The sequence below is a fragment of the Coturnix japonica genome, chromosome 18 (assembly GCF_001577835.2).
Source record: "Coturnix japonica isolate 7356 chromosome 18, Coturnix japonica 2.1, whole genome shotgun sequence".
Classification (NCBI taxonomy): Eukaryota; Metazoa; Chordata; class Aves; order Galliformes; family Phasianidae; genus Coturnix; species Coturnix japonica.
The window spans coordinates 6,660,188-6,685,667 of NC_029533.1; the positions used below are offsets into that span (position 1 = coordinate 6,660,188).

A 25,480-nucleotide genomic window follows, 5' to 3' on the forward strand; every position below is an offset into this window, starting at 1 on the left:
CTACTTGCAAGGAGATGTGATGTTGGGCTCTCTTCACCTGCCAACAGAGCTGGCAGAAAGCTAAACAGGTTCTGGAGAAGAGCTGCTGCTGGAGGCAAAGGAGGAACCACTACAAGAGTTGCCCTGACCTGTGAGGAACTGGCCTTTTTGCTTTGAACTTCAGCAAATCTTAATGAATTCTTCATAATTGGCAACCTGCTATTTTCACTGAGGATATAGCTCTCTTGAGGTGCCAAATGTAAGAGACACATTAGAAATTCAAATTTGGGGTTCTCACGATTGGTTGGCCAATGTTCATGAAGGCAGTTCCAGCAGGTACATTTACCACTACTGCAGGTAGCTGTTTGGTTCCATTAATGGATTAGATATATCATACACAAACACCATCAGTGCTGAACAATTTGGTTTTGTCATCACTGACACACTGACAGATGAAGTTATTCACTTTAATTCCATGAAAACTTCAACTAAAAGTAAGCAGAAACAGCTTTAGTAACAGAAATAGTTAAAAGGCGGTTGTGTCAGAGGACTGTGGGTTTTGTTGTGCTTGATGAATCTCTGCTTTACTCCTTTTCCAATCCTTTCTTATCTGGCATTTGCACAGGAAACTTTTGCCAAGAAGCTCATTGAGAGTCCTACAGCTTATCCTGCAGGCAACGCTCATTCCATCTGCCTAAGAATAAACTTCATAGATCCCTGAAGAAGAAAACAGGTGAGTTCTTTAAGCTCCATGAGGAGGTTTTCTCAGTGGAGGACCAAAGGCATTTGGAAGAGGTCAGAGACACAAGTCTAGCAATGAGCTTATGAAGAAGCTTCAACTTTGAAGTTCCCTGTCTTCTCTGCAAGCTTCAGCATCTAGTCTGCATGTTTGCAAGGGTTAACAAAGAAAATACCACCCTGAATTCTATTCATCAGTGAAGAGAATGAGCACCATGCAGGCAGCGCATGAAGCAGGGGCAATACGCCACTCCTAGGGAAGGATCCCAAACCAATGCAAGATGGAGCCACGTGCATTAAGTGCAGAATCCATATGCAAAAGACTCAAAGAAGAATGCATGTTTCCAATGAAAACAGCTTACTGTTTTGCCTTATGTACCTGTACACTGTATGAAGACATTGAGGTTGTCTCTTCGAACTGCAAGGCAACAAAGTGAACCAGGCCTAAATGAAAGTGATTACTGTATAAACTGTAATGAGAAAGAGGGCAAAATTTGATACACACAAATAGAATTTTAATCAATTTTGGGGCTCTAGTGCTATTTCGGCTGCCAATTGCAGGAAAAAAATTCCACTGAAAGACAATTCAAATTTCCTTTAGGATGGAGGCATCCAAAAAGTTACTGAAGTTGTTATACTAGTGCCTATGCATTCTTTAAGCAGATGAACTGCTTCATTTTGAATCCACGTCAAACCACAAGAACTGGCTGATAACAACATTCAATTAAAATGATCTGCTTGGTTTTTTTTTTTCCCCCCAGAAGAAAATTGGCGATCTGCTTGAGCATGCATTTTCTACCAGGGCACAAAAGAGTGATTGATAAGAGAAGGAAATGAGATAGGATTATATCTAGGATCAGAAGGGTCAAGTTTGGCGACAGTATTTTTAGGTTTAACCTCTTACACAAATTCATGAGATGAAAAAGCCACTTCTGCACAGCTTGGAACTGTGAGAAAGTCAGAGCCAGAACTTGCAAATATAGAAGCCGTGCTAATGAGACAGATGTTTTTACAACCCCAAACTTTACTCCCAATGCATATTTGTAGCTTTTGATGTACTTGGTGCTGCTTCACACCACGCGGGGCTGACTGAGAAGAGCAGAAGCTGCTCCCCTGCTAGGCTGTCTGGGTGAGTTTGCCATCTGATCTACTGAATACACAGATAAAAGTCCTCGCCTACTTTTTTCCTTTTCAAGTGCAGTACTGTAACTTGGAAAGTTCCTTTCTTCTCAACTCCACTGATGCAAGAAAGTGGCAGAAATATGGCAGCTTTGGCTGCTTTCCTTTAGTCTTCCTTTGTAACAATCCTTTACTGCTGAGGAAGCTAGGGATTTTCATTTGTAGGAAAAATATCACTTTCTAGAATATACACTAACTTCCAAACATGGTGAGAGTGCTACTGACCCCTCGATTCTACTGCTACCCTGTCCTTAAATACACGCTCTTATCCCATCCAGCCTCAGATTCACCAGGTTTCTCTCGTTACTTTTAAGAAAGGCTCAACTACTATGCAAGAAACTGATAATTTTACCAGGCATGTTGCTATTCTCCTGTGATCTGCCACTCCAATTGTCGTTGTTTAGAAATATGCTGATATGTGACCTGCTAAAGTTGCAGGGCTGCATGTGAAACTGGAGAGCCAGCAGAAAAATTTCAGTGGAATCTGAAGATCTCTAAAGTCAATAATAATTTTGGCTTGAAAATCTTAACGTATAAGGCTGAAATCCTCGGTGGCTCTCTCCTGCTGATAGCCCTGGAGCAGCTGGCACCACAATTAGCACAGAAATGATAGCAAACTATATTAGAACATACAGTTTTGCAAAAAATAGAAATAAAAATGTTTACACAAATACTAGAAATTATGTCGGCGTACTTGAATAAGGCACCACAATCTGCTGCTATTTTATCTCACTCCTGGGATCAGCCACACCGTAAGAAAGATATCTTAGGGAAATACATGCTGATTAGTAGACTGGGTCCACATTCCCAGATCTCTATTTGCCAAACCCTGCAACTCATGTTACCGTGCCAGGCTTTAAAACCTTTACTACAGAGTAATAAATGTTTGTGGACTATGGAAGGTTTGCTTTGAAGATGTCATTTTCCCCAGCAATCTTTTGTTGGTTGAATATATAGTTCACACATATTGTGTTTCCACCTACACGGCTGGAGAAGCCCTGCAGTTAAGGCTGTTCCAGGAGCAGGGAAGAAGGCTGCGTTCCAGGAACTCACTGGAACTGGAACAAAGAACAGCCCTTGGAAAGTCTACACAGTCCCATGCACAGACTGCTTTGCAGATGCCCTGTGCTTGGAGGACGTTAGACACTTGTTTGTATCTTTATCTTTTTTATTTTTCCTCTCAGTAAAGTCCCAGGGTTTTGAGCATGGGCTCTTCTCCCAGGCAACGTGCCCCATAACTCTGGATCTCTCCCCAGCTCTGTCTCTCTAAGCTCCGCTCTCTCCTCCTCATAACAGTCCCAGTGCTTTTTGGAGAGCAAAGCATCTTTGAAAAGCAATAGCACAATAAACTGCAACTGCCCAGACAGCCTCTAAAAAACTCATTTCCAATTTCTTATATCACAGAGAAAATCCTTGTCTGCTCATCTTCATTACCAGCATAGGCTCATGTTGTCAGTATTTAACGCCCATCATTAAGAGAGCTTTCTCTGCACCCTTCTGATAGACAGGGACCCCACTCATGCCTTAACTGCAGTTCTGGCAGTGATTTTATGGGTTGTTTTGAAACCTTTTCTGGCATTTTTCCAGTGGAAAAATACTGTAGTCTACCTTGCTAGAAGAAACCGATAGCTTCACTATATGAGATTTTATAATTTATCATGCCTTTATGGCATCTTTAATGCTGTAATTTGGGGACTGACAGATGAAATGCGGCCTCCTTTTAGGGCTGAGATAAGAACAAAGAGCACTCAGGCAGCAAAGTGTCTTCTGCAGGGAAAGCAAAACACTTGAGGACAACAATGAAAATGTAGGAAAAATCCACACTTCTAAACGTGCCCAACAGAATTGGACTGCAGTTCAGAGACCAGGCAAGCACTGGTTCTAGGCTTTTATAAAACCTGTAAGTCTGATTTTGCTGTTGGCCATGGTAAGTTCTTCAATGTGTCGAGACATGAAAAGTGGAGAAAGATGCCAGAGTGCAAAGCTTGCTGCGGGAAAAAAAGATGACTCAATTCTTTGTCTCACAAAGCATGTCAAAGATATTATAAAGTACTTGCAGATGCTCAGCCACTCAACTTGCCTGATTGGCTGAACATCTGAAACCCTGTAATTTCTAAGAGAAGATACTGTGCCTCATACAATGAAATAATTGGTGGCAGCAGAAAAACAGATATGGTTATGAAAAGGAGAGAGGACCTTTTAAAATGTTGGTTGCTATTAATAGCTGATTAACCTTAACACAAAATTAAGCCTTTTTTTATTACCATTGCCATTCACAACTGTGTTGATACAGCCTTTCTAAAGACAGCCACATAGTGGAATCACGAGACAGAATGTAAGCAACAGCCAACAAGCTTGGGGCTAAACCCTCATTTCTCTTACAAAATGAATTTGGGTGAAACTAATGTTCACATCAACAAAGGCTGAAAAGCAGGTGCTTCTGAGCTTGGACCCCATGTAAAAGAGAAATCTAAAGCATAAACAGCCTGCAGATTTCATTTGCCTATCTGTTTGGAAGACACAAACCCCTCTGCTGATCAAACAGGATATAGGAAATTAAGAACAAGATAATGTAATTTGCATGGTAAATTTTCACGACTGCTTTACAACGCCAAGGTACAGAAATTTCTATGTTGGTGCCTTATAATTCCCCACTAATAAAGACACTGCAGAATTATGACTATTATTACAGACTACAAAGACGTAGAGAGCCATGAAGAACAACTAAATGTGTTTAACGTCAAGATAGTCCCTTAAAACTCTTTATTTCACCACACCAAATGGTTTAGGATGCTAATGCTTTGCCACAAAGGCAATTAGATGGATTTGAGATCCCTCTGGAGAACTTGGTGACAAACACATCCCTGAAGGTCTCCAATGACTGACAGAATTTGGCATGTCTGTGGTCATCGAACCACCCCAAACTGCAGTGCATGTTCTCACCAGATGTCTTATAAGACATGAGCCAGTGTCAGTTTCACCAGTGAAATGCTCATCTCCTTGTTAAAGTCACTGATAGCCTTAAAAAATAATCATAAAAGTTAAGATAAACATTACAATAAGATTTACTAAAAAATAATGCATCTTACTGGCTGAAGTTCCTCTTGCAGCTATTCAACAGCAGTCTACATTATAAAAGTTACCATTACTGTATTAGTGCAAGGTGGAGAAGTCAAGACTCATTGACAAGAAGTCACTAAAATAATATATCCTCACTTTACCCTAAGTTTTAGGTTCTAGTTGTTAGCCTGCAGGGCTTTTTTTTCCCCTATTAATGCTGCCAGTGCTATCAGTTACACATGGCCAGAGCCTTCTGAACAGCTAGCCAGCACAGTCCTTCTGCTGTACACACAAAGAAAATGCTGAACATGTAAATTGTTCCCCCTTTATTTGCCACAGCTTGGAAACTTGTCAGAAGCTTTAACAAAAAAAGTAAAGAACGGAACTGGCCCGGCTCTCAAAGACCAGACTGCGAGCGTACCGTTAGATGTGGCCTCACACTGGGCTCGCTCATTGCCAAGAACCACTCCAACCACGCAGCACTGCAGTTCTGTTACTGCTTGGACCCCAACTCACCCCTAACCCTGTTACTGCTTGGATCCTGAAGCTCCTTGCAGAAGGGATGGATGCACCCCCTGTCCGGAGCTCAGGAGCTGGAGGTAACTTCCAGCTCTGCCACAAACCCAGACAGAGTGAAAGCCCTACACTGTGCTGTCTCATTTCTAAGACAGAAACAAAAGTGCTTCTTTCCTGTACAGTGCGCTTACAATTCATCTTCTCCCTTCAGAAGCATTAATAAGACATCTAAAACACTAACAGCTAGCTTTGACTGGGACTTTAGAACCAATACATTGTAATTTTTCTTATTAAAAACATCATTGGGAAATACGAAGTAATTCCAGTGTTCCAAAAGGTGCTTTGAGGACAACAGGCTGAATACTTCTGCAGGACTCCCGTCACTCAGCTCACGTTCCCACAGTTCCGACATGCTTTTTCTTTCAACACTAAATATTATTTGTAATTACACGAGGAATTTGCTAATAAACATGGCTGATGTTAAAATATAACTAAAAGGAGCTTATTCACAACATCTTTAAAAACATTGTTGCTCTCATATACTGCATTTTAGAGGGGTTTGCAAACACCACTAGTATATTTTGACAACTACTTTTTGGAAACAAAGATATCAGGTGCCCTTGAAGAAATGTTCTGAATGCTTTAAACAACCCAAGGCTTAAAACTATTTGCTTTACTTTTAGCTGGAACCAAAGGTGAAAGGGAAGGGGGATTACCAAGCAAGATACCTCACACAGGGACAGTGACAGCAGAGTATTTTCTGGTATTTGCACTGAGAAATGTCACTGTGTTGATAAAGGCTCAGCCAAGTGTTTGCACAGAGGAAATGATTTTCTTGCTCCAAGATAGGGCAGCATGTAACGCACATATGATGCTGCTGAGAGTACTGAGTGCCCGCATTACTCTGGACAAGTTCAAACCAGAAGTCTTCTCCTTTGTGCTGCTATGGCTATAAATCACACTTTTGATTTCTTTCCCCCTCAAGATTTTATAACATAACAAAGAAAAACAACGGTTTCAAACTTCTTCACATGTAGAGGAACGTTATTGTGTGACATTCCTTCCTAGAAATCCTTTAAGTTCTATTTATTAACGGAATTAATCTGATCATGATTTGGCTGACGCACAAAGTGTTGAAATATATCATCTTCAAAACATGTTTTGCTAATGAAATTTTGGTGTTAGTTCAGGGGATATAACAGAATTCTAGAATCAGTAATAAGAGCCAAATAACAAATGTGGTTCTTCTGGCAAAAAAGCATCATTTTCTTCCCTTTCTGTTGTGGGTTTGTCGCTGCATGCTCTCCATCATCCATTTCTTTCCACAATCTGCTTTTAGATGTGGGGTCCCCAGTTGGCCATCTACTTCTGCACTAAAATATTCTGACCATTTTGCAGCTCTGCAGCACTTTCAATCCCAGAATCCAAAAGAATTTCACCAAAGAAAAAAAGAAAAAAAGAAGAAGAAAAAAAAGAGGCTGGGGTTTCATAAATCACCTCCAGGTATCTCTGCAATGCGATCGGCTACATGCTAGAGCTGAATCCAGGCAGTAACCGCTGCCAACAGCATCAGAACAGTTAGCTAAATGTTCTCTGACCATTTGACAGTGCTGAGCTCTGGGCTGCTGTGGATAGATTGCTATCAGGATGTAAGACAGCTAGTTTAAATTTAGCCTTAATAAGTTTACACAGCACTTACATCACCAACAGAGCTCCTGCATAGACATTCTCAAGAGTTCAGCATCCGAAACCTACCAAAATCCCTGCATAAAGCATCACAAATAGGTTAACAGGCACTGCAACTTAAGAAGCTTTTCCAACCATCTGCAGGGCATTAATATAATTGTGCTCTCAACTAATCCTACCATCTAAACCCATGGTTCCTAATCTTTGAAGTGTAAGCACATTAGGGGAGCAGCATGGCACTGGGACCAGGTGAGCATCGCTGGCTTTGCCCCATGCCAGGCCTACTGCAGAGCCCTTGTGCTGTGCTACAAGGAGTGCAAGTCCTGGAAAGTTCAAAGCCAAGAGATGTGCACAGCACAGAGCTGTGCTCCTGGGGCCATCCCATGTGCCAGCACTGTTGTAATCCCAGCAGGCTCGCATTCACCAGCAGAAGGAGGCAGCAATAGCAATTGCACCTCGTTGCTCAGCGCTGTGTCAGATCACTGCAACTTGGATGCTCGCTGCTGGATGTTGTAATTTGCTGGTATCCGAAGTGGATACCTCCTAAGCCACAAGAAAGGAAGTTCACCAGCCAAGCTTTTACCCTGATTGTATGACTCTGACAGCACGAAGCTTGGCTTGCCCTAGGCCAGACAAATCGCAGTGCAATACAGAATGCCAAGTACTTTAAGCATGTCTCAAACTGACCCAAATTGAGGCCATCTGAAGACTAAAAGGGTTGCTCAGATTGGGTTTTTAGGTTGTCAAAAGAAGCAAAATGTTCTTAAGTTTCTTTTCCTCCTTTTTTGCTAATGCTTAAGATACCATTGAAAAAAAAAATCAAGACTAAAGAGACGGATACAATCATGAAATAAGAAGGACTAAGAAAACTAGAAAAGAGGCAGGAATTTGCATTAACATCAAAATCATGTACTATGGCATCCACATCTGGATATCACTTTACTGACTAAACGTGGAACTTCTCTGAGAGCCAGTTGGTTTCTGTAAAAATATATTTCTCCCTTTGAAAAGAATAATAAGTGGAAGGCCTTACAGGAAGTCACCCAATACCTTATAAAGGATATTGCAATCTGTTCCTCAATGTTAGCTTAAATCAACGTTATATTTAGCAATTGCCTGTTTTTCAGTGATAGCCTTTTCAATAGCTCCTCTGTAAGGCTTATAACGTATTAAGAATTGCTTTGTCTTTAGAATGTTTCTTCAATCAACTCTCATGGTCTTCAGTTTACCCTGGGATAGATGCCTTTCCCTATCCCCAGTACATCTAGGATTCCACTTCACCAGGAACAGTTTTTTTTTGCTCCAGGCTAATAAAAAGCAAAGTATTTTTGCATATGCTTGTCTAGAAAGTATGTGTGGTTCTTAAAAATACAAAGTGATTGAATATTAAAAACATCTCTTTACTCTTGTAGATGTATGTGCAGCAGTTCATCTTCCTAAGAGTTTTCTGCTCAGATATCTGGCTTTCAGTTCATTTCCAATAAATCAGTGGTTTCAAAGGATGATTTTTTTCCAGTACAACCTTAATGAGACTGAACAAAAGTTCCAGATCTCCAAGTATAACATCTGCAATTTCTTCCCTGTGTTGACCAAATCTTAAGAGAGACAGCACCAGGACACTGCTTGGAACCACTGTGCACAATTCCCCTTTGGTTTGTACGTATTTCATTATATTTTGAGTCATGATGTCTAAATTAAGTCTATATTGGTTGAAAACACATTACAATACCTGAGTTAACATTAGGAGAAAAGCAGAGCTTCAAGCTTTTGATTGAAGTGGATGTTTTAGACTTGCCAAACCCCAACTTCTGATGCAGGGACATGACCAGCTAGAAACAGAGGCTGAATCACCCCACACATCAAAGCCAAAGTCCAGTCAATAGAATTAGCGAGTGCAGTGTGAGCAGGAACGATACCTGAGTTCATCTGCCCACTGCAGAACAGTGCAGTTAATTACACCAACCCAGCCAGTGGCATCAGCAACTAAAATCCCCAGATTACCTTGATTGCTCTGTTATTATCTGTAATCAGCTGCTGCTTCTTATCTTCAAACTGTTGTACAACTTCCTGGAGCCGCTGTTCTGCAGCGAGCTGCTGCCGGCTGTTCTCTTCTGTCAGAGAGGAAATGGTTGTCTTAAGTTCAGCTATGATCTAAAAAGAAAACAGCACGCTAAATCTCTCTTCAATAACAGGCATGTACTTTGCATGTTTTTATGCTTGGTAAGAGCATGGCATTGGCACATTGCTGCGCAAACCAAATATTCTCAATTATCATATTGCACACTGGCAAGCAGGAAATCTCACACAGAGGAAGATAGTGAGGCTGCAAATAACAAAACTTGCTGAACACAAAGCGTTTGGAAGAGTTTTCCACTATGACATTCCAAAATATTTACTCATGAGAACAAAGCACATCTGTGGTCTTCAAAATATAAAATGTTTGCAGTTTTCCACTGCCCTGAAGTGAGTGTTGCAAATTTATAGGAAGGTAACTGTGTTGATTTCCTACAGCGATACCTTCCAGCTCCACAGAGCCCACATTCACCTGCTGGGATGAAATGCTCAACTTCATGGTGGCACTTCAGAGCTGCTGGAAGGAACACACTCTGCTTGGTAATACAGCAGGCCCTGATTGAACACCCAGGACCACCATTATTTTGGAAGAAAAACACTGTTGCAAAACAACTACTAATGGGATAAGACTGATATAAGAAGTAATATTCTACAAGTGATGGTACTAGAACCACCGGGGAAGAGGAAAAGCACTTAAAACTTTACTCTGAATTTATTTCTCTGTGTCTCACTGGCCCTGCAGATCCTACAGAGCAAAGCAGGTGTATATTTTGTTTTGCCACTTAAAAAAACCCAAAAAGCTAAAATAACCCATTAATATAACAGATGTGAAATTCAGAGTTTTTACTGGGTTAAGATGCTGGACTAACATAGGAATTCTGAAATGCATGCTAGAGAATTTCAGCATGAATTGATGGAGAAAGATCTGCTTTGTGCAGTACTTTAAAGAGAAAAAAAATCTGTTTACTTTGCATAAACTTCAGAGGAAATTTCTTGAAATATCTTCTCTCTGTGGGTGTTAAAAATGAATGCTCCAAGAGGCCACAGAGCAGGAGATTAGACGGATGTTGTCAGCAACGTGACCACAAGAAAAGTTGCAATTGACCCATTATTAATACTGAGCAAGAAAAAGACTATGCTCAAGAAACATCGGGGATTTGATTCAAACCCACAAAAGTAAAGAAATTCAGACATTAGGGTAAAACGTCTTCATTGTGCCAAACAGCCCTGACATATGATGTATGTGTTGTGTCTGCCCCAGAAAGCACAGAGAAATGCCAGGTCTGGTCGCTGGGTCCATCTCTCCCCAATAAAGAGAACAGTGTGTGTTAGCTGCAGCATTGCCTACCTTAAAAAACACACGTCTCCAGGTTTTTCCATTTTGAGACTATTCTACAGGCCAATAAATTTCAGTCTGACAAAATTTATTATGACATTTAGACCAGATAGTTATTGCTTTGCACTGTGCTACATAGGTGCTCCCACTGTAACAATTAAAGCCATTTCTCTTGCCCCTTGTTTAAAAATCGATATATGCTTGAATTAATCCATCTGTCTTCCCAAACAAACCAAAATCCACTTTTGTTCTGGCACAGAGAAGCTGTCAGTGGTATAAAAGTGACAGACAAAAGGTAAATTAGAGTCTCTTCCTTAAGGTCTGATGTTACTTTTTGGGCTTCACAAATTTTCTGCTATTCAGGCCTACAATTTCAAGTCTTACTCTCTCTAAAGCTTTACCAAAGGCAGCATTAAGTAGAAATCAAGAGCTTTACACATTTTAAAGTGTTTTGCCAACTTTAGAGTTTGCAGTTTCCTCTCATTGTGTCATTGACCTGCTCTGTCCAGTTTGGAGGGTTCTAACATCTTCTTTATTGTGCTTTTATTGATTTTAATAGAGGAATAGACCATTATTGCTACTGCTAAAAACACCTTTGAAAGTAACAGGAAGGCAGTGTGCTGAGGTTGGGAGGAATGAGAAGAATGACACCTCCATGTAAATCCTCATGGCAATTTTCTTATTATTAAAAGATTAACTTCTGGTTGCATCTCCATCATCTTTCACAGTTCAGTACAACCTGTCAATCAAACCTAAAGCTGGAAATATCCTGTCTTAGCTTTCTAAAGCACGTATGCAAATTCAGTGCACATTTTCACCTCCCATGTTCTAAAGACTACCCCAAAGAATATAAAAACTCAATGTAAACACTGTTTGCTTTCAGGATTCTGCATTCTTCCAAATGTTATTCTAGGCAAAAAATGCTGAACTACATTCACTGAATCGTTTGAGTTGGAAAGCCATCCGGTCCAACTGCTCTGCCATGAATAGGGACACATACAGCTCCAACAGGTGCTCAGAGCCCATCCAGCCTGACCTGAGTGTCTCCGGGGATGGGTACCACCTCCTCTTTGGGCAGTTTGTGTTGGTTCCTCATCACACTCAGCATAAAGATTGGGTAGGAGCAGTGCTCACCAGCACAATGCCCATCCAGATCTGCAGCTCTAACATTGGCCTTGTGGACAAAGCCCACCTGGTGACAGAGACACAGCTCTGGTATCTGCAGGGCTCTGATTTCCATGCTGCTTATGGGGGCTGCTGCTGGGGCTGCATTTCCCAGACAGAGGGCTCAATCTATAGGGAAGACTCCGTATGTTTGATTTGAGAAACAGTTACAGCTTCTCTTGATCATAAAGACCTACACTTAAGAGCAGAAGTAATTACACTTTTCATCACGTCTCCAAATCAAATGAGCTCATGGGAAGCTCCTGTCTTCTCGTCACCTACCTGCGAGGACTTGGCCAGCTTCTGGCTGTACTCCTTTTCCATCTGCTTCAACCGATTGTTGGCCTGAAACACACACACACACAGAGGCACCCGATGAGCTGGGGTGAGCAGTGTGCTGCTGGCAGCCCCCCCGGGCACTGAGCCGCCGTGCCCATCACTGAGCCGGGACCAGCGCCAGCCCCACGCCCTTCTGCGGCAGCCAGCAAACCGCGAGGGCTCGCCTTTGATCTGGGGCCAACTATTCATCGCTTGAAAGAGGGGAGAAATTGTACCTCTGCTGCCAATTATTAGAAAAACATCAAGAGTTCTGAGGATTAAAAAAGGGGGAAAAAAAGGGGAGAGGGAGAGAAGAGCGCGTTCATGTGGCAAGAAGGGGAGGAAGGAACGCAGCCACTGGTTTATCGGGGTGATGCAAAGGAAGGAAAAAGGGAAGGAAAAAGTCCCAAGCTCCAGCACAGGCTGTAGAGGGGTACAGCACCAACAGCAAGACTTTGCAGGGCAGCCTGACATCACGGCTTCCTTTTGCCCACTCCCACTCCCCTGCTTTGTTAAAGACTGCAGTCAAACTGCATGTCAGCCCAAGTGACCACAGCTCCTTCCTGCTCCTGGCTTTTCTTTCACAGCTCTATGATCAAGAATAAGATCTACAGAAAACAAGGCAGTGTTATCCAATAACAATATGCTTCCTTACTTCTGGGGGAAAGCAGCTTGTAAAGGTTTCCCTCAAATACTTTCTTTTCCATAATAATTAGATAATAATAATTAAAATACACTTTTAGTTGACTTTCAGGATGCAACTCTGATTCCCATCTCTCTTCTAAGGTCCCACTGCACCACACTGACACCTCCCATGAACTCCTCAGCACTCTCATGTTCTTGGCTCTACAATCTGAGAAGTGCCTAAGGAAAACAGTTTCTTAGGGGATGGAACATTGCAGAGTGGAGTTCTGAAGCAAATACAAGCTGATTAAGTTTTCAAAAATCAATGTTCCAATCTTTGATCTGTCCCCTCCATTTCATTTGCCAGCCCCATGGGTTGGGGACCACAGCCACCAAAGGGTCTCAAAGCTTCTTGAGTCCTACATGGGTCAGTCCAGCTACAAGGCTAAACTCAGGTTCTGCAAGAATGAGGCCTTTTGGTCAAGTAAATGGTGATACTGATTTTAGCGGACTTTAAATGTAGAGGCTTAAAATTGCAGACAGTGTTTCCAAAGCACTACAGGAGAGCATGACAAGGCTCAGATCCTCTGCATCACGCAGCTCTGTGGTGCAGCTTAGTGTAAGTATATTACAGCCAGTTAAACATAATCTGCAAGTTAACACAATGCTGCAATTTAAGGCCTTGAATCCCTTCAAATTCTGAGATTATGCACCATATGGAGGTCTCCATATTTCACATGTTAGTCAGAACAAATAAACAGACAACCTAAGACAGACATGACAGAGGGAATCCAAGAGAGATGCTGAATTTCAGTGTTTCCTTCCTATCTGAAGTCAAAGTACATCCTACAAGTTCATCTAAACGCAATTACAACATTTTATTTTGCAATGGCTTCAACAAATTCCAACCTGCAAAATACCAATAAGTTGTCTTCAAGTCATCAACAAACACTTGCATTTACTGGCATCCTTATTTGAGTGGTTTAATTTCCAGGGGTACCAAAACTCCCTGGAGATGGCAAACGTGCATTCAGACCAACCCTAGCTATCTAAAACTGCCCACCCAGCCCCTATGGCCACTGCTGACTGCAGCTTTTCTCCCTGGATCCATAACACCTCGCAGCTCCATCACAAACTGCACAGATGGCACTGCAATGCTCAGCAGAAGGCAGTTTCTCCTACTTGTATCCCAGTGGTCAGTTAAAAAGATGTAATTCACAGCCAAGCTCACAAACACTCTTTTCCATTGTGTTCTCCTACTGCAGAAATACAGAACATTTCCCATTTTCAAACCTGCAGCTGAACCACATTTAACACACTTGCAGACTATCAGCTGCTGCTTTGCAGCCTGGGGAAGCATAAACCTACAGCCCTGGGCACACATAGCACTGCCACACAAAAAAAGTGAAGGGCTTTTACTTACTTTCTCTGTCAGGAAAGACTTACAGCAAAGTAAATACACACAGCTGAGGATTTATATTACATTTATCTTGACAAATGAGAAGGTTAAAAATGGCACGGTGTACACAAGCAGCAGTTTCCTGGGCTTCTTTTCTCCCGGGCTGCTCGCCTCATGCATTGCACAAAGCACACGCAGCCTCTGTATTACTTGAAGGGCATTCCCTCACTTTCAGGTTACATGCTATTTCAGAAACATAATGAATAAGAATCCAACTGGAAGGTGAACACTTGGAGGGTCAGCCAGTATTCATTAAAGTCTAACTCTTTTTATAGCAATGGGCAGCACTGCAAATATAGTTAATGGCCTTAAACTAGTTTTCCGTGTGTGAGAGGTAGCTGTTGAAATTCATGCTTGGCAAAAAAACTTGTCAGAAATATCAATTGTAATATCCATTTTTATAATAAAGAGGTTTAAATTGGATAAGCCAGAGAGGAATCCCACCGATTCAAAAATTAACTTCTGTTTAGTTTCACACAGTTAATACACGTTTTAGCTAAAATTATCTGATTATGACAATTTTACATGCAGTTACTTTATATTACAGACTGAGGACTTCTGCATTAAAAAGATTATGTCCTGGTTACAGTTAATTGGTTTTAAAAACCAACCATAATTCTATAAGAAGCCTTAAAGCATCCTATTGTGGTTGCTGAGCAAAACTGCACCGACTTCAACCAAATATTTCACATAAGCATTAAAAACAGCATTAGAAATACAGATGTTATATGATGTGATATCTGAACTAATGGGTGCTATTCTGACACCATCTGATTTTCATCTTTGCTTTTCATGAAACAGAGACACATTACTGAGAATAAAATAGCAAAGGTTCTACCACAATATGACTGCACCCCAAATACAGACCACAGCATGGCCTACACACAGAGTTTCATGTGCAGTTTTTAAGGTATAAGATGTATAGAAGGCTTTTAGATGCAATTCCATTCAGTGGAACCAGACTTTTATCTGAACACACTACAGCCAAGCACCTGCAGAAGGCTGATGGGGAGGTGCAGGAATGCTGCTCCCACGGCACTGCAAAGTGTACAAGCATGAGGACAATGCATTTTGTTGACATCTAGGCTGTCTTGAGTGGTTATCAACAATGTAGCTGTTTATATATGATTATTAATTTTAGAGTGGTACTAATCTGTGCATATCTTTCAGCTCCAAAATGGAGATTTTTGGATGGAAAGTCAGAAATAGGACTTCTATTGTGCTACAGAATTGATATGAACCCTCATTCCTGCAACCCAAATACAGACAGATCTGGAACAGTTAAGGATGCACAGTGACCTCCTGTTCAACTATATAAGAATCCATCACAGTCTTGCAATAGATTCTCTGATTTCAATTTCAGCAATACGAAACAACAACAGTCTCATAAAGATGGCTCTTGCTGGGTACACCCATAGTCACTACCAGAGAAGCAGAGCTAAGGAATCTGTTTAGGGTACTAACTATGGAATAAGCACTTCTCAAAATGCCTGCAACTAGCTGAATGATGGCCATACATAACCCAATCCTCCATAATTAGTAAGATAAAACTGTAAGGAAACTGGAGGAAAAAAAGCAAAATCAAAGGGTGGGGGAAGAAGAAGAAAGAAAATTTGCTCCAGGGAAGAAGCAACTGTTCTCTGATGTGCAGCAAAGAATTTAACATCAAAGAACTAATGTAAATGGGGCCCATTTACCTCAAAAAAAAGACACACACACACACACACAAAAACCAACCAGCAACACAACAGTCCAGATTCTGGCATATTTCTCTTCTGGTTTGACAGCATTATGTCTTATACCAAAATTCAAGATTGTTTAATTTGACAGATGTCAAAAGAAAACGACCTTAATAATGACTAAATGTAGCAAATGATGTTAAAACAGTGTGCACTGCTTAAGCTTCAGAGATCAGCAGATCACCTTCTAAATTCATCTGATTTTACACACAGATTTCAAACCCTGAAGCTTGTATTTTCCTGATGTGCCTCCAATAATGACAGTGGATGGCCTCCTTTGTCCAAACCCTTTCTGTTTCTAGCACTCTCTCCACTAGTCAGATAACAAATGGAAAGCTGAATCTCTGTGTAACAGTGAAAAAAATACCAGTTGAAATATGTAATTTGAGTCCCCAAAAAGACTATTAAAAGTAGTTCAATATTCAAAATGATGTTAACAGAATTAGTCAAGTTCCAAATGACTTCAAGGGTTTTCAAAATGAATGATAGAAATCCCAATCTGTCCCACAAATCCTATTAATTTTCTATTTTACGTTCCACTTTTGTAGGTCTATAAATCTTTTTCTTCTTCTTCTTCTTTTTTTTTTTTTATTTTTTAACATGCATCTTAAGGAAAAAAACCAACCGTGCTCTCATTCATGTGCTAAGAACTTTTCATTCCAAAAAAGTAAAAAAGAATGAATAGAAACAGATCTGACCCTCTGCACGTATGGAGAATTGCCTTTCTGCAGCGTATTGCAATTCTGTGCTTAATGGGGCCCAACTGAAAAACTGCTTGGGCACTTTGTGCCTTGGGAAAACTCTTCTCTCCAGTCCTTTCATTTGATCCAATGGTGTACTTCTAATCATTCTGCAATTAAGTACTGAAATTAAATACATCCATTTAACTCTTCCAATAATTCCTCTATGAGACTCCCACTGCATGGTGTGCAATGCTGAACTTATCTAGTCCTTATACTAGAATAGAACTATTACCTTCATCAAGCCCAAGCCTTGTATACAACACAAGGTTTCACAACCAGTTTAATACTTCAGTCTTGCCATATGAAATCGTTCCATACCTTAAATACACTTTATAACAAGATAGCACTGATGCACGTGTCACACATTTGCAGGACAAACAGCAAATGCTATCTGAATCTGAAGAGGTACCGTGACATTTTGCTATAGGAGCCTGGAGGCAGATGGCTGTTATATTATGGCATTCAAATAAGATGAACCGAGCAAACCTAGTAAAGATGTTGAGAATGAAAAACTCCCTACCCAGTGGTACATGAAGAACAGTTTTCCCTCAGCTCTGTAATTCCATACATTCCAGAACTGTTGCTTTAAAATATTTAGTGTTTTTCTCCTGGTCTAACTAAATTCAAATGGTTATTTAAGTTATTTCCAGAGCACTGGTTATTTAGTACATTATATCCAGAGCACTGGCATTTTGTTTTTCAGAGCCTTAACAGATGTAATATGTACCCAGTGTGAGTTTTGTGAGCTCTTACGAGCTGCCTTTACCTATCAGAAGTATCACACACTGCTGGTACTGAGGCATCACGCTTGCTCACGTATGCTCTGTCTTTCTCTCCCACTCCAGCACAAAGGCATTTACAGATGAGCTTGGATCACTCAGGCCCAGATGGTTTTGGTACATGAACTACTGACACCCAGTAAAATCATGATGGGATAGGCTGCTAAATACTTTTGATGGTTCAAGTCAAAGCTAATGCTTCTTCCACAACTCAAGGGCAACAGCACCAAGATGATCCGGGAGCTGACTTGGATTCAAGCTTTATAATACAAAATTCCATTGGATTTCAGAGATTTCTGAGGCTCATGCACTTTATTATTTGGTATCAGCCAAGTCTGTGTTCTTTGCCTTTTACCAAGGAGGGGCTAAAAGACTCCTGAAAGGGCCACAAAGAATAAGAATGAGGCCTTTATTTTTTTTAGATTTGTTTTTGCTTTTCTAAATTGAAACTTGTAGCAATAACAAGAAGTTTATAATAAAATCAGGGCTACAAGAAAAGATTCCAGGTATCACTTTGGGAGAAAATCTGGTTTAATAGATAGAAGGGAAACTGGTAACAAAAGGACAGACTTGGTATTACCAAGTTATGTCATCAGATGACAGCCCAACCGAAATCGAGCTTGTGCTGTTGGAAAGACAAACATCCAAAGAAAGGCAAAATCCCCTACAAATCTATGATGTGAAGCAATCTGTGTTCCTTAGCAAGATTATGTGGGGTTACTTTTTGTAGTTTTAAACACAACAAAGCTTCCCAAAAAGAGCAATACAACTTTGCGGAGCCAGAAAGCATTTCTGTAGCAATGACTAAGTGTACCCAAGTCCAGAAAAGTCCCAATTAAAAAGAGAATTGCTCAATCATAAAGGCAATTAAAAGCATAAATAAGACACCGTGAGGCACTTAACGTGCCCAATGTTTAATTATTTATCTGCTCTTCGTCCTGCAGCTGTAGGTCAGAATTTACTCTTATGAACTAAATACAGGAGAACTCCTGGGGATTTGTACCTTATTCATTTTCAACCAGACACCCAAATTCATTTCAAATTCACACAAGAACTGCAACAGTTTCACCTAAATCAGATTTTCTACAAGTTAAACACCCCTCCTACACTCAGAAGTGATTGTGAAACTACTTTGATCTCTGTTCCCAAATTTATTGCTCTGTGTAATCCATGACAAAATATAATGTGATTTACTGTATCTCTATATGACAGCCCAGCAGCTGACAGAACTTAATAATTTAGCATAAGAAAAAAACCTTCTGGCACCAAAATATACAAATCATAATTGAGGCACTTTAGTATCACGTTACAATGAAGCATATGCAGGCTGATCACAAGAACTTCAAAACAATTAGAATTCTTTCTCACCCATTTAATGAAGGTGGGTATTACTCCGTGACATGTTCTATAGCTGTAAGCAAGTCATTCTGGAACACTTTTGTTTCTTTACGTTAAAGACTCTGAAGGACTCACAGTGTTTTTCTCCTTTCCCTAATTTCTAAACACTTCTTTCTCTACTAAAAGGAAAAACAAACAAAAAGGCCACTTGTAGCATTGCTCTACTACAGGCACACAAAGAGACAGCAAATAAGCATATACAATTTCTTCAAATTGTATCAAAATTTCAATATGCAATAGAGATATTTTATGTCATTTTGGTCCTAATAATGGAACCCTTCTTGCAAATAAATCTATAATGAGTAAGCTTGATGTAAATGCTGACCTAAGCAGATACATCTCCTGGGGTAACATTTGCTTTGGCTTGCATTGATTGCCATGTCTGGGCACCTAGGCCAGATGGCATTCATTCAACACATCTAAATAAGAGTGACAGCATAGAGCTGTGAAAATAAGGAGAATGAGATAATGATTCCATGAGACTTAAAACATGTGAAATACTTGAAGTGAAAGGTGTCACTCAGATCAAAGCCTCCATGATGAAAAAAGCGTAAATGGGAACCTACAGAACTGCTGCAGTGATGTCCAGCTCCCATAAGGTTTTATATACAAAGAGAACCATTTTTGGTAGTTAGTGAAATGTACAGTTGGCAGAGAAGAACAGCATCTACAGAGACTGTATTAAACAATGTAAGCTAATGGAAAACATGCAATGCTTATTTTTTATGAGCAGAAGTAACCGCATAGGGGAAACTCAATACTTCTAATGGGATATCTCTTAGAGGATCCCTGTAATCTCTTTGAAGATATTGTAGATGTTGTATTATTTCTCTTCATCTTCTATTTATTTGCCAGGCCTGAAAAGTCCAACACCTTCATGAGTACAGACTGTAGCACCGACACAGATCCTGTGAATTAAAGGTATTCCTGTGTACGCAGTATGAAAGTGTGCCCAATGTTAGGCCCAGTTAGATGGCACCTGAGGTCTGTGCTTGGCAATTAATGAGTGTAGCATCATGAAGCCTGATGATAAAAGAGCGGAAATGGTCTCTAGGGCATATCATCAGTATCTTCATTGTGAACCATAGAACTTCAAGAGCATCCAATTATAGGACACTCAGGGACATGATAGAGCAGAGGGTTGTTAGGGAGGAATGGTCAGGTTGTGGTTGGACTTGATGATCTTTTAAGGTCTTTTCCAACCTGAGCAACCCTGTGGTCCTACGACACCATCTGTATTTTATTGGTTTGGTTTTTTTTTTCCAAACAAAAACACAATAATGTAACTATTATATAGAATATTTATTCCTAATTAAGGAAGTAATTCCTAATTAAGAGGGTATATTTATACATATTCTTTTAAATATTTAACCTTTCAAATTTTCACTTTCAAATCTCCCAGGCATTTTAGCTTCACACAGACTCAGCACCAGATGTTGGTGGATTACAACAGGTATAGACCAGAAAACATGGTAACTGTCAGGTTTTATTTAAAGTAACATAAATCTCAGAGCACAGGTACCTGCTACACCATTAAAACCTACCAGAGTGGTCTGCACAGCCCTGGTCAGGCTGCACGCTTTCCTGGGGTCTCTCTGTATGAAATTCACAAAAGTATCGTAATAGAAGAATTGCAGCCAAGTAACTCAAGTGCTGGACTTTCCTTTTTTTTTTAGTCAATACACAAAAATGTAAATTACTTCTCCACAAGAAAAGCAGCACTGAAAAAGAATTAGATGTTCCTGGAAGCCGCATAAAGATTTAACAGGATGAGTCAAAAAAAAAAAGGTCTCTATTTAACTATAGAAAAAAAAAAAGTCAGTAAAAAGCTAAATGTTGAAAATTATTTAGAGGGGGAAAAAAAAAGTCTTTTCTCCCTCTCCAGTTTAGTCATGTACGCTGCTCAGAGAGCTTTTTTATGAGATACTTTCAGTGTTCCAAGGTTGCTTCCTTTGAGCATTGTTAGCATGTCTACTGATCTGCTAGGGTCATGCTTTCTGAATGCTCATTTGCTTTGCCAAGAAAATACCACAGACAAATGTTACAAACAGTTGTGTTAGCCAAGCTTCACATCTGCACACACTTAGAAATGCAGTTTGTCTCTTTCTTTCAGTAATTTCTGGCAAATCTGACAACGCTCATAGGCTTTGTAGGGTCTGTTCCACCTGGCTGATCAGTGCTGGTGCAACCTCTAGCACACCTGACTCCCTGCTGCTTAAGAGAGTCATTACTGGAGCTTCAATGCAGCAGTTTGTCTGTTTAATACATTTATTTCTTTAATAATTTGTTTCATTTCATCGTAATAAGGTATGACTTCAAATAGAAAAAAAATCACCACCGTATCTGAAAATGCTATAATCAACTTGATATAATGAAATTCAAGCAAATTAAATCTATATGTTAACAGCTTTAAAAGCAAATCAAAATCACTGTGATTGAATGCAAGTGTTCCTCTGAAGCGGTATTTAAGATTCCTTAGCTAATATATGAGAAATAATTTGGAGAAACTGTCAAGTAATATTTATGTTAGAGACAGATAACAGATATTATGAAAGTGCAGAAGTCCTAAGAACATGATAAGTAGCTTCAGATTCTCCATGCTATCATCTTCAATTTCTGTCTGACTCATGTCCAGCACAGCTTATCAGACATTAAGGACATTACTGCTTATTATCCACATCTGATAAAGATGTTCTGCGTTCTAACATAATAGCCATATTACATCTTAAAGGGTGAGCAATACGGGGACTACACAGGACTGGGCTGTGGCACCCAACCCAGCCAGGCTGAAAGCAAAGTGCCATACTGCCCTGCAGCAGCACAACCCTATTGCTACATCATACATGTGGGTCCCTGTGAGGGAAGGAGACAGAGGAATGATGAAAAATGCCTGTCAGACCTGTGAATCTCCATATCCTCAGCTATCACTTCTTACACCACCAGGAAGGATGCAGATGTGAAATGAACATGGGAGACTTCATGTGGTCAGACCCAGCCGAGGAAAAGCACAAAGACAACTAGTTTGATAGAACAGCATGGAACTGTGCATATGGAAGCGTACCATACTACATTCATAAACTTAACTATACTACTTTTATTGGGGAACTTTCCGGCATCGTATGCCATAATCACCAACAAAATTAACCAAAATGCTACAATAAGCAAGATGTCATCTTTTCTGATGCTTAAAATCTCAACTTCAAAGGTCCCAGTAAAGAATACTACTTAGATAAATATGAAAGAGCTGTCTACAAATACCAACAGCTATTTAAATGCCCAGTGTGCTTGCAATGAGAATTGGTTCTCCAAACTCTTCTCCCCACTCCCTTTCCTCCCATTCCCACTGCAGCAGGGCTATGGGAAAGGCAATACCATAGGATTCCTATGTCTCTTTGTATTCTTTTTTTTTTTCCACTGGAGTTTCAGCCAGTTTTTCCCTTTTTTAAAACAATTCTTCACAATTTCATGAAGCAATACGCACAAGAATCAGTATTACTCACAGAACAGACCACAGAGGAACGAGCTCCTTCACATGGGAATGAACTGACCTTCAGAAATCTGGACATCCATATGACTATTTCAAAGCCTAAACAGTGAAATCCAGCTTCCTCTTGGATTTTTAAACAATCTTTAAAGACTTGGCAAAAGGAATTAATTTCTGAGGACAAAACTTTCTCCCACGTTGTCCTACATTTCGAAACTTGCTTGTTTTAAAAACGAGTTTCAAGATTCATGCTGCAATTAAGGTGTTTTACTCTTTTTCCCCTCTCAGATAGATCCCTATCTAAAATTCTAAGGCTTTTAATAGGCTCAAGATTTGAAAGTAAGTTAGCTGAAATTGTTACTTTTGACCTTTAAATGGAGCAAACCCTTTCAGCTACTCTGACTTCTGGATTTTGTGGCCAATTTCTATAGCTCTGCGTTTGGGAGACAGAAGTGAAGAACATTAGAGAGAGATATGAAAGCAATGCAAGGTAATTCTTCATGTCTATGAAAGACTTTCTAACAGATTCTTTTCCCCCCTTATTCTTTACTCAACGTGTGCTCTTCTGATTAGAGGTAAAAAAAAGATAGAGAGAGAGAGAGAGAGAGAAGTAGGTTAAATTAAGAGCAGTTAATAAAGCCTCAAATTAGCGATTTTGTTTGGAAAAATAGGGAAAAAGTCCAACAAATTCAAAAAATATATATTTCTGACAGAAATGACAATTCAAGACTATTAAAGATATTTCCCTATGAAGGATTATTTGTAACTTTAATTTGAGGATGTAAAGAAGTTAACTTTTCTTTTGCTATACTACACATGTAAAAAAAGATCAAAGAAAGAAAAGAATTGAGATTCAAATTCCATTTTTAAGCAAAAATGACAATGTCTTCCTGAGTTAAAATTAATCCTTTAATGATGAATTTCAAAGGTTTAAATACTTTCTGTGACCTTGGCTTTAAATAATTATGCCAAGCGGAGCTTTCCTTACATTCAGAAAAGATTCTGAATTGTTGATCACAGCCATTTTAATGGCTTCAGGCTGGCTGATTTCCAACATAATCCTCCTGACGCTGTTTAAAATTACAGACCAAGAACCTGACACAGGTAAATGAAATGTCACTTTCACAAAGGCCATTCAGACAGTATGTGCAGATCGTTAATTTGTGCCACTGTACGTCAGTGGGCAATAAAATGTATCACTCATTACATTAACGAATATAAAAGATACTTCAACAACTTACACACACCCCCTTAATATACCATCAATATTAAGTAGGCTTTTTTAGTTCAGTCTTTGAAATAAAACTAACGTGTTTTAGTTCATATCATCCCACATGTAGTGAAACACTTCAATTCAGAAGCTGGTAAATTAAGGTTTTGCCAGGAAACCATCAATGCACTGATATGGAGTGACCCCTCTGAACAGAATAAGGATGGAAGCCATGATGAAGTTGAAACATTAATTTCTATTTTCAAACCTTTCACATAGCACTTGCTCATCTGATGCACACAGACAAAAGCAGGCCAGACACTGTTGGCAACTAGACCTTATCTCCTGGCAATTTTAGCCTGAACTTCCCTTATTTTCATAAAATGGTTCAAATTGAAAGGGATCTTAAAGCACACCCAGTTCCAGTCCCCTGCCATGGGCTGGTTGTCACCCACTCAAGGATGCTGCCCAAAGCCCCATTCATTCTTGCCTTGAGCACCTTCAGAGATGGGGCATTTGGAGGGAGAAAAAGCGTAGTTAGACAGAGCTGCCCTTTCTGCTCTCTCTAATCCAATAAACTTAAAGCAACCAGCTGGGTTTTCCTTTGCAGTCATCTGGAGTTTAAAGGTCATGGCCATCCTGCTCACAGATCAACCAGAAGGTGAGTAACAGCCACAGTGTGACCGCTGCCATCGCATCTTCAGACAGAATACTTTTGCTCCAGAATCACAAAACGTCCTGTACTCACACAGTGATTGTGGCATCTGACAGCAGCTGTACAGCACATTACCTTGTTCTTTTTCAACTCAAATGACCCATATGCATTTTTACATTATCACAACAGTGGTTATCTGACTTCTGAGGCAATCACTCCCCACTTGCTGTGCTGCAAGAAGCAGCCCTAGATGATTTCCTTACCTTGTCCAAGGTCTTCTCTGTCTCTGCAGCGTGGGCCTTTTTCAGGTCTAGCACCATCCTTTCAGTCTCTGCTTTCAGCTGATTGACCGCCGCCTTCTGATCTCGCGCTGCCCTCTGCTTTTCTTCCTCCCTCTGAAGGCTCAGCTCCATCAGCTGCTGCTTCTGCTGAGCCTTCACTTGAATGAGCTCTTCCTTCAGCTTGTGGATTTGGCTCTCCAGATCACAGATAACCTGAAATAGAGAACAGGTCTTTCAGGGAGGCGTTATACCCCAAGATCATACAGTGTTTGAGTGAGAGCCTTTTACATACAGGGAGAAGGGCTACCCTGATGAAGACAGCAGCTACAATTTCTATAGGATGGAAATTGTAAGTGACAAATGTAGCACTCATTTTTTTAATAGCCATTCCTATGGAAGTCCTGCCTGGAACAGTAACAATTACTCTTGTTGAGAGATAATTCCTCATCTTCATTTTGTTTTAAAAAGTCTTCTTTAAACTTGCTTCTCTGTAAGGGAAACTTTGTGATATTACATAACTCAGAAGATTCCTAGGAAATTTGCTGAAATATTTAGGATAACATGCCAAAGCTCACTTAGAATACAAGGAAAAATTCATAAGTCACATGATAAGCCAGGATGAGTGAACTCCTGAGTTATTTACTCCATTCTATACCCAATAACTCCTATATAAAGACAGTGGAATATTAAATAGCACAATGCAGCATTTTCTACTGCCACATGGAAAAAGCAATGGTACCAAGCTTCCAGATTCAAAACTGCGGAGCCACAAGAGTGAGCTGAATGTTATAGGTAAAGTAAGAGTAATTAATATGCAAAAGAGTATTAATGTTGGACCTAATAGATGGCAAAAGCAGATTTGGTTCTATTAAGGAAGAAGAAAGAATCTGAAGACGGGGTGATGGCAGCGAAACTAATATGATTACGGGAGTCCTTTTGGAGCAACTTCACTGCTAGTAAGATGATGTTAAGAGACATCTAATCTCCCCAAAGTGACTGGGAAAAGCTTACAGTGGGGATCACAGACACAGTTCTTGTCAATTACCTTAAAATAAGTCT

At 40.1% G+C, this 25,480-nt stretch overlaps 1 protein-coding gene across 4 annotated transcripts in view; it reads right to left on the reverse strand.

Annotated features, from left to right (window-relative positions):
* Positions 1-25,480, reverse strand: part of CEP112 (centrosomal protein 112) — a 123,233-nt gene that overhangs the window by 23,914 nt on the left and 73,839 nt on the right. For 2 of the 4 annotated variants that reach the window (XM_015880028.2, XM_015880027.2), the window contains exons 21-23: positions 24,404-24,634; positions 12,014-12,076; positions 9,160-9,309 (exon numbers count right to left, since the gene is read on the reverse strand). In XM_015880028.2, the coding sequence (XP_015735514.1) occupies positions 9,160-9,309; positions 12,014-12,076; positions 24,404-24,634 (444 nt within the window). The remainder of the gene's footprint in view (positions 1-9,159; positions 9,310-12,013; positions 12,077-24,403; positions 24,635-25,480) is intronic. The other 2 variants (XM_015880030.2, XM_015880029.2) reach the window with 2 other exon arrangements.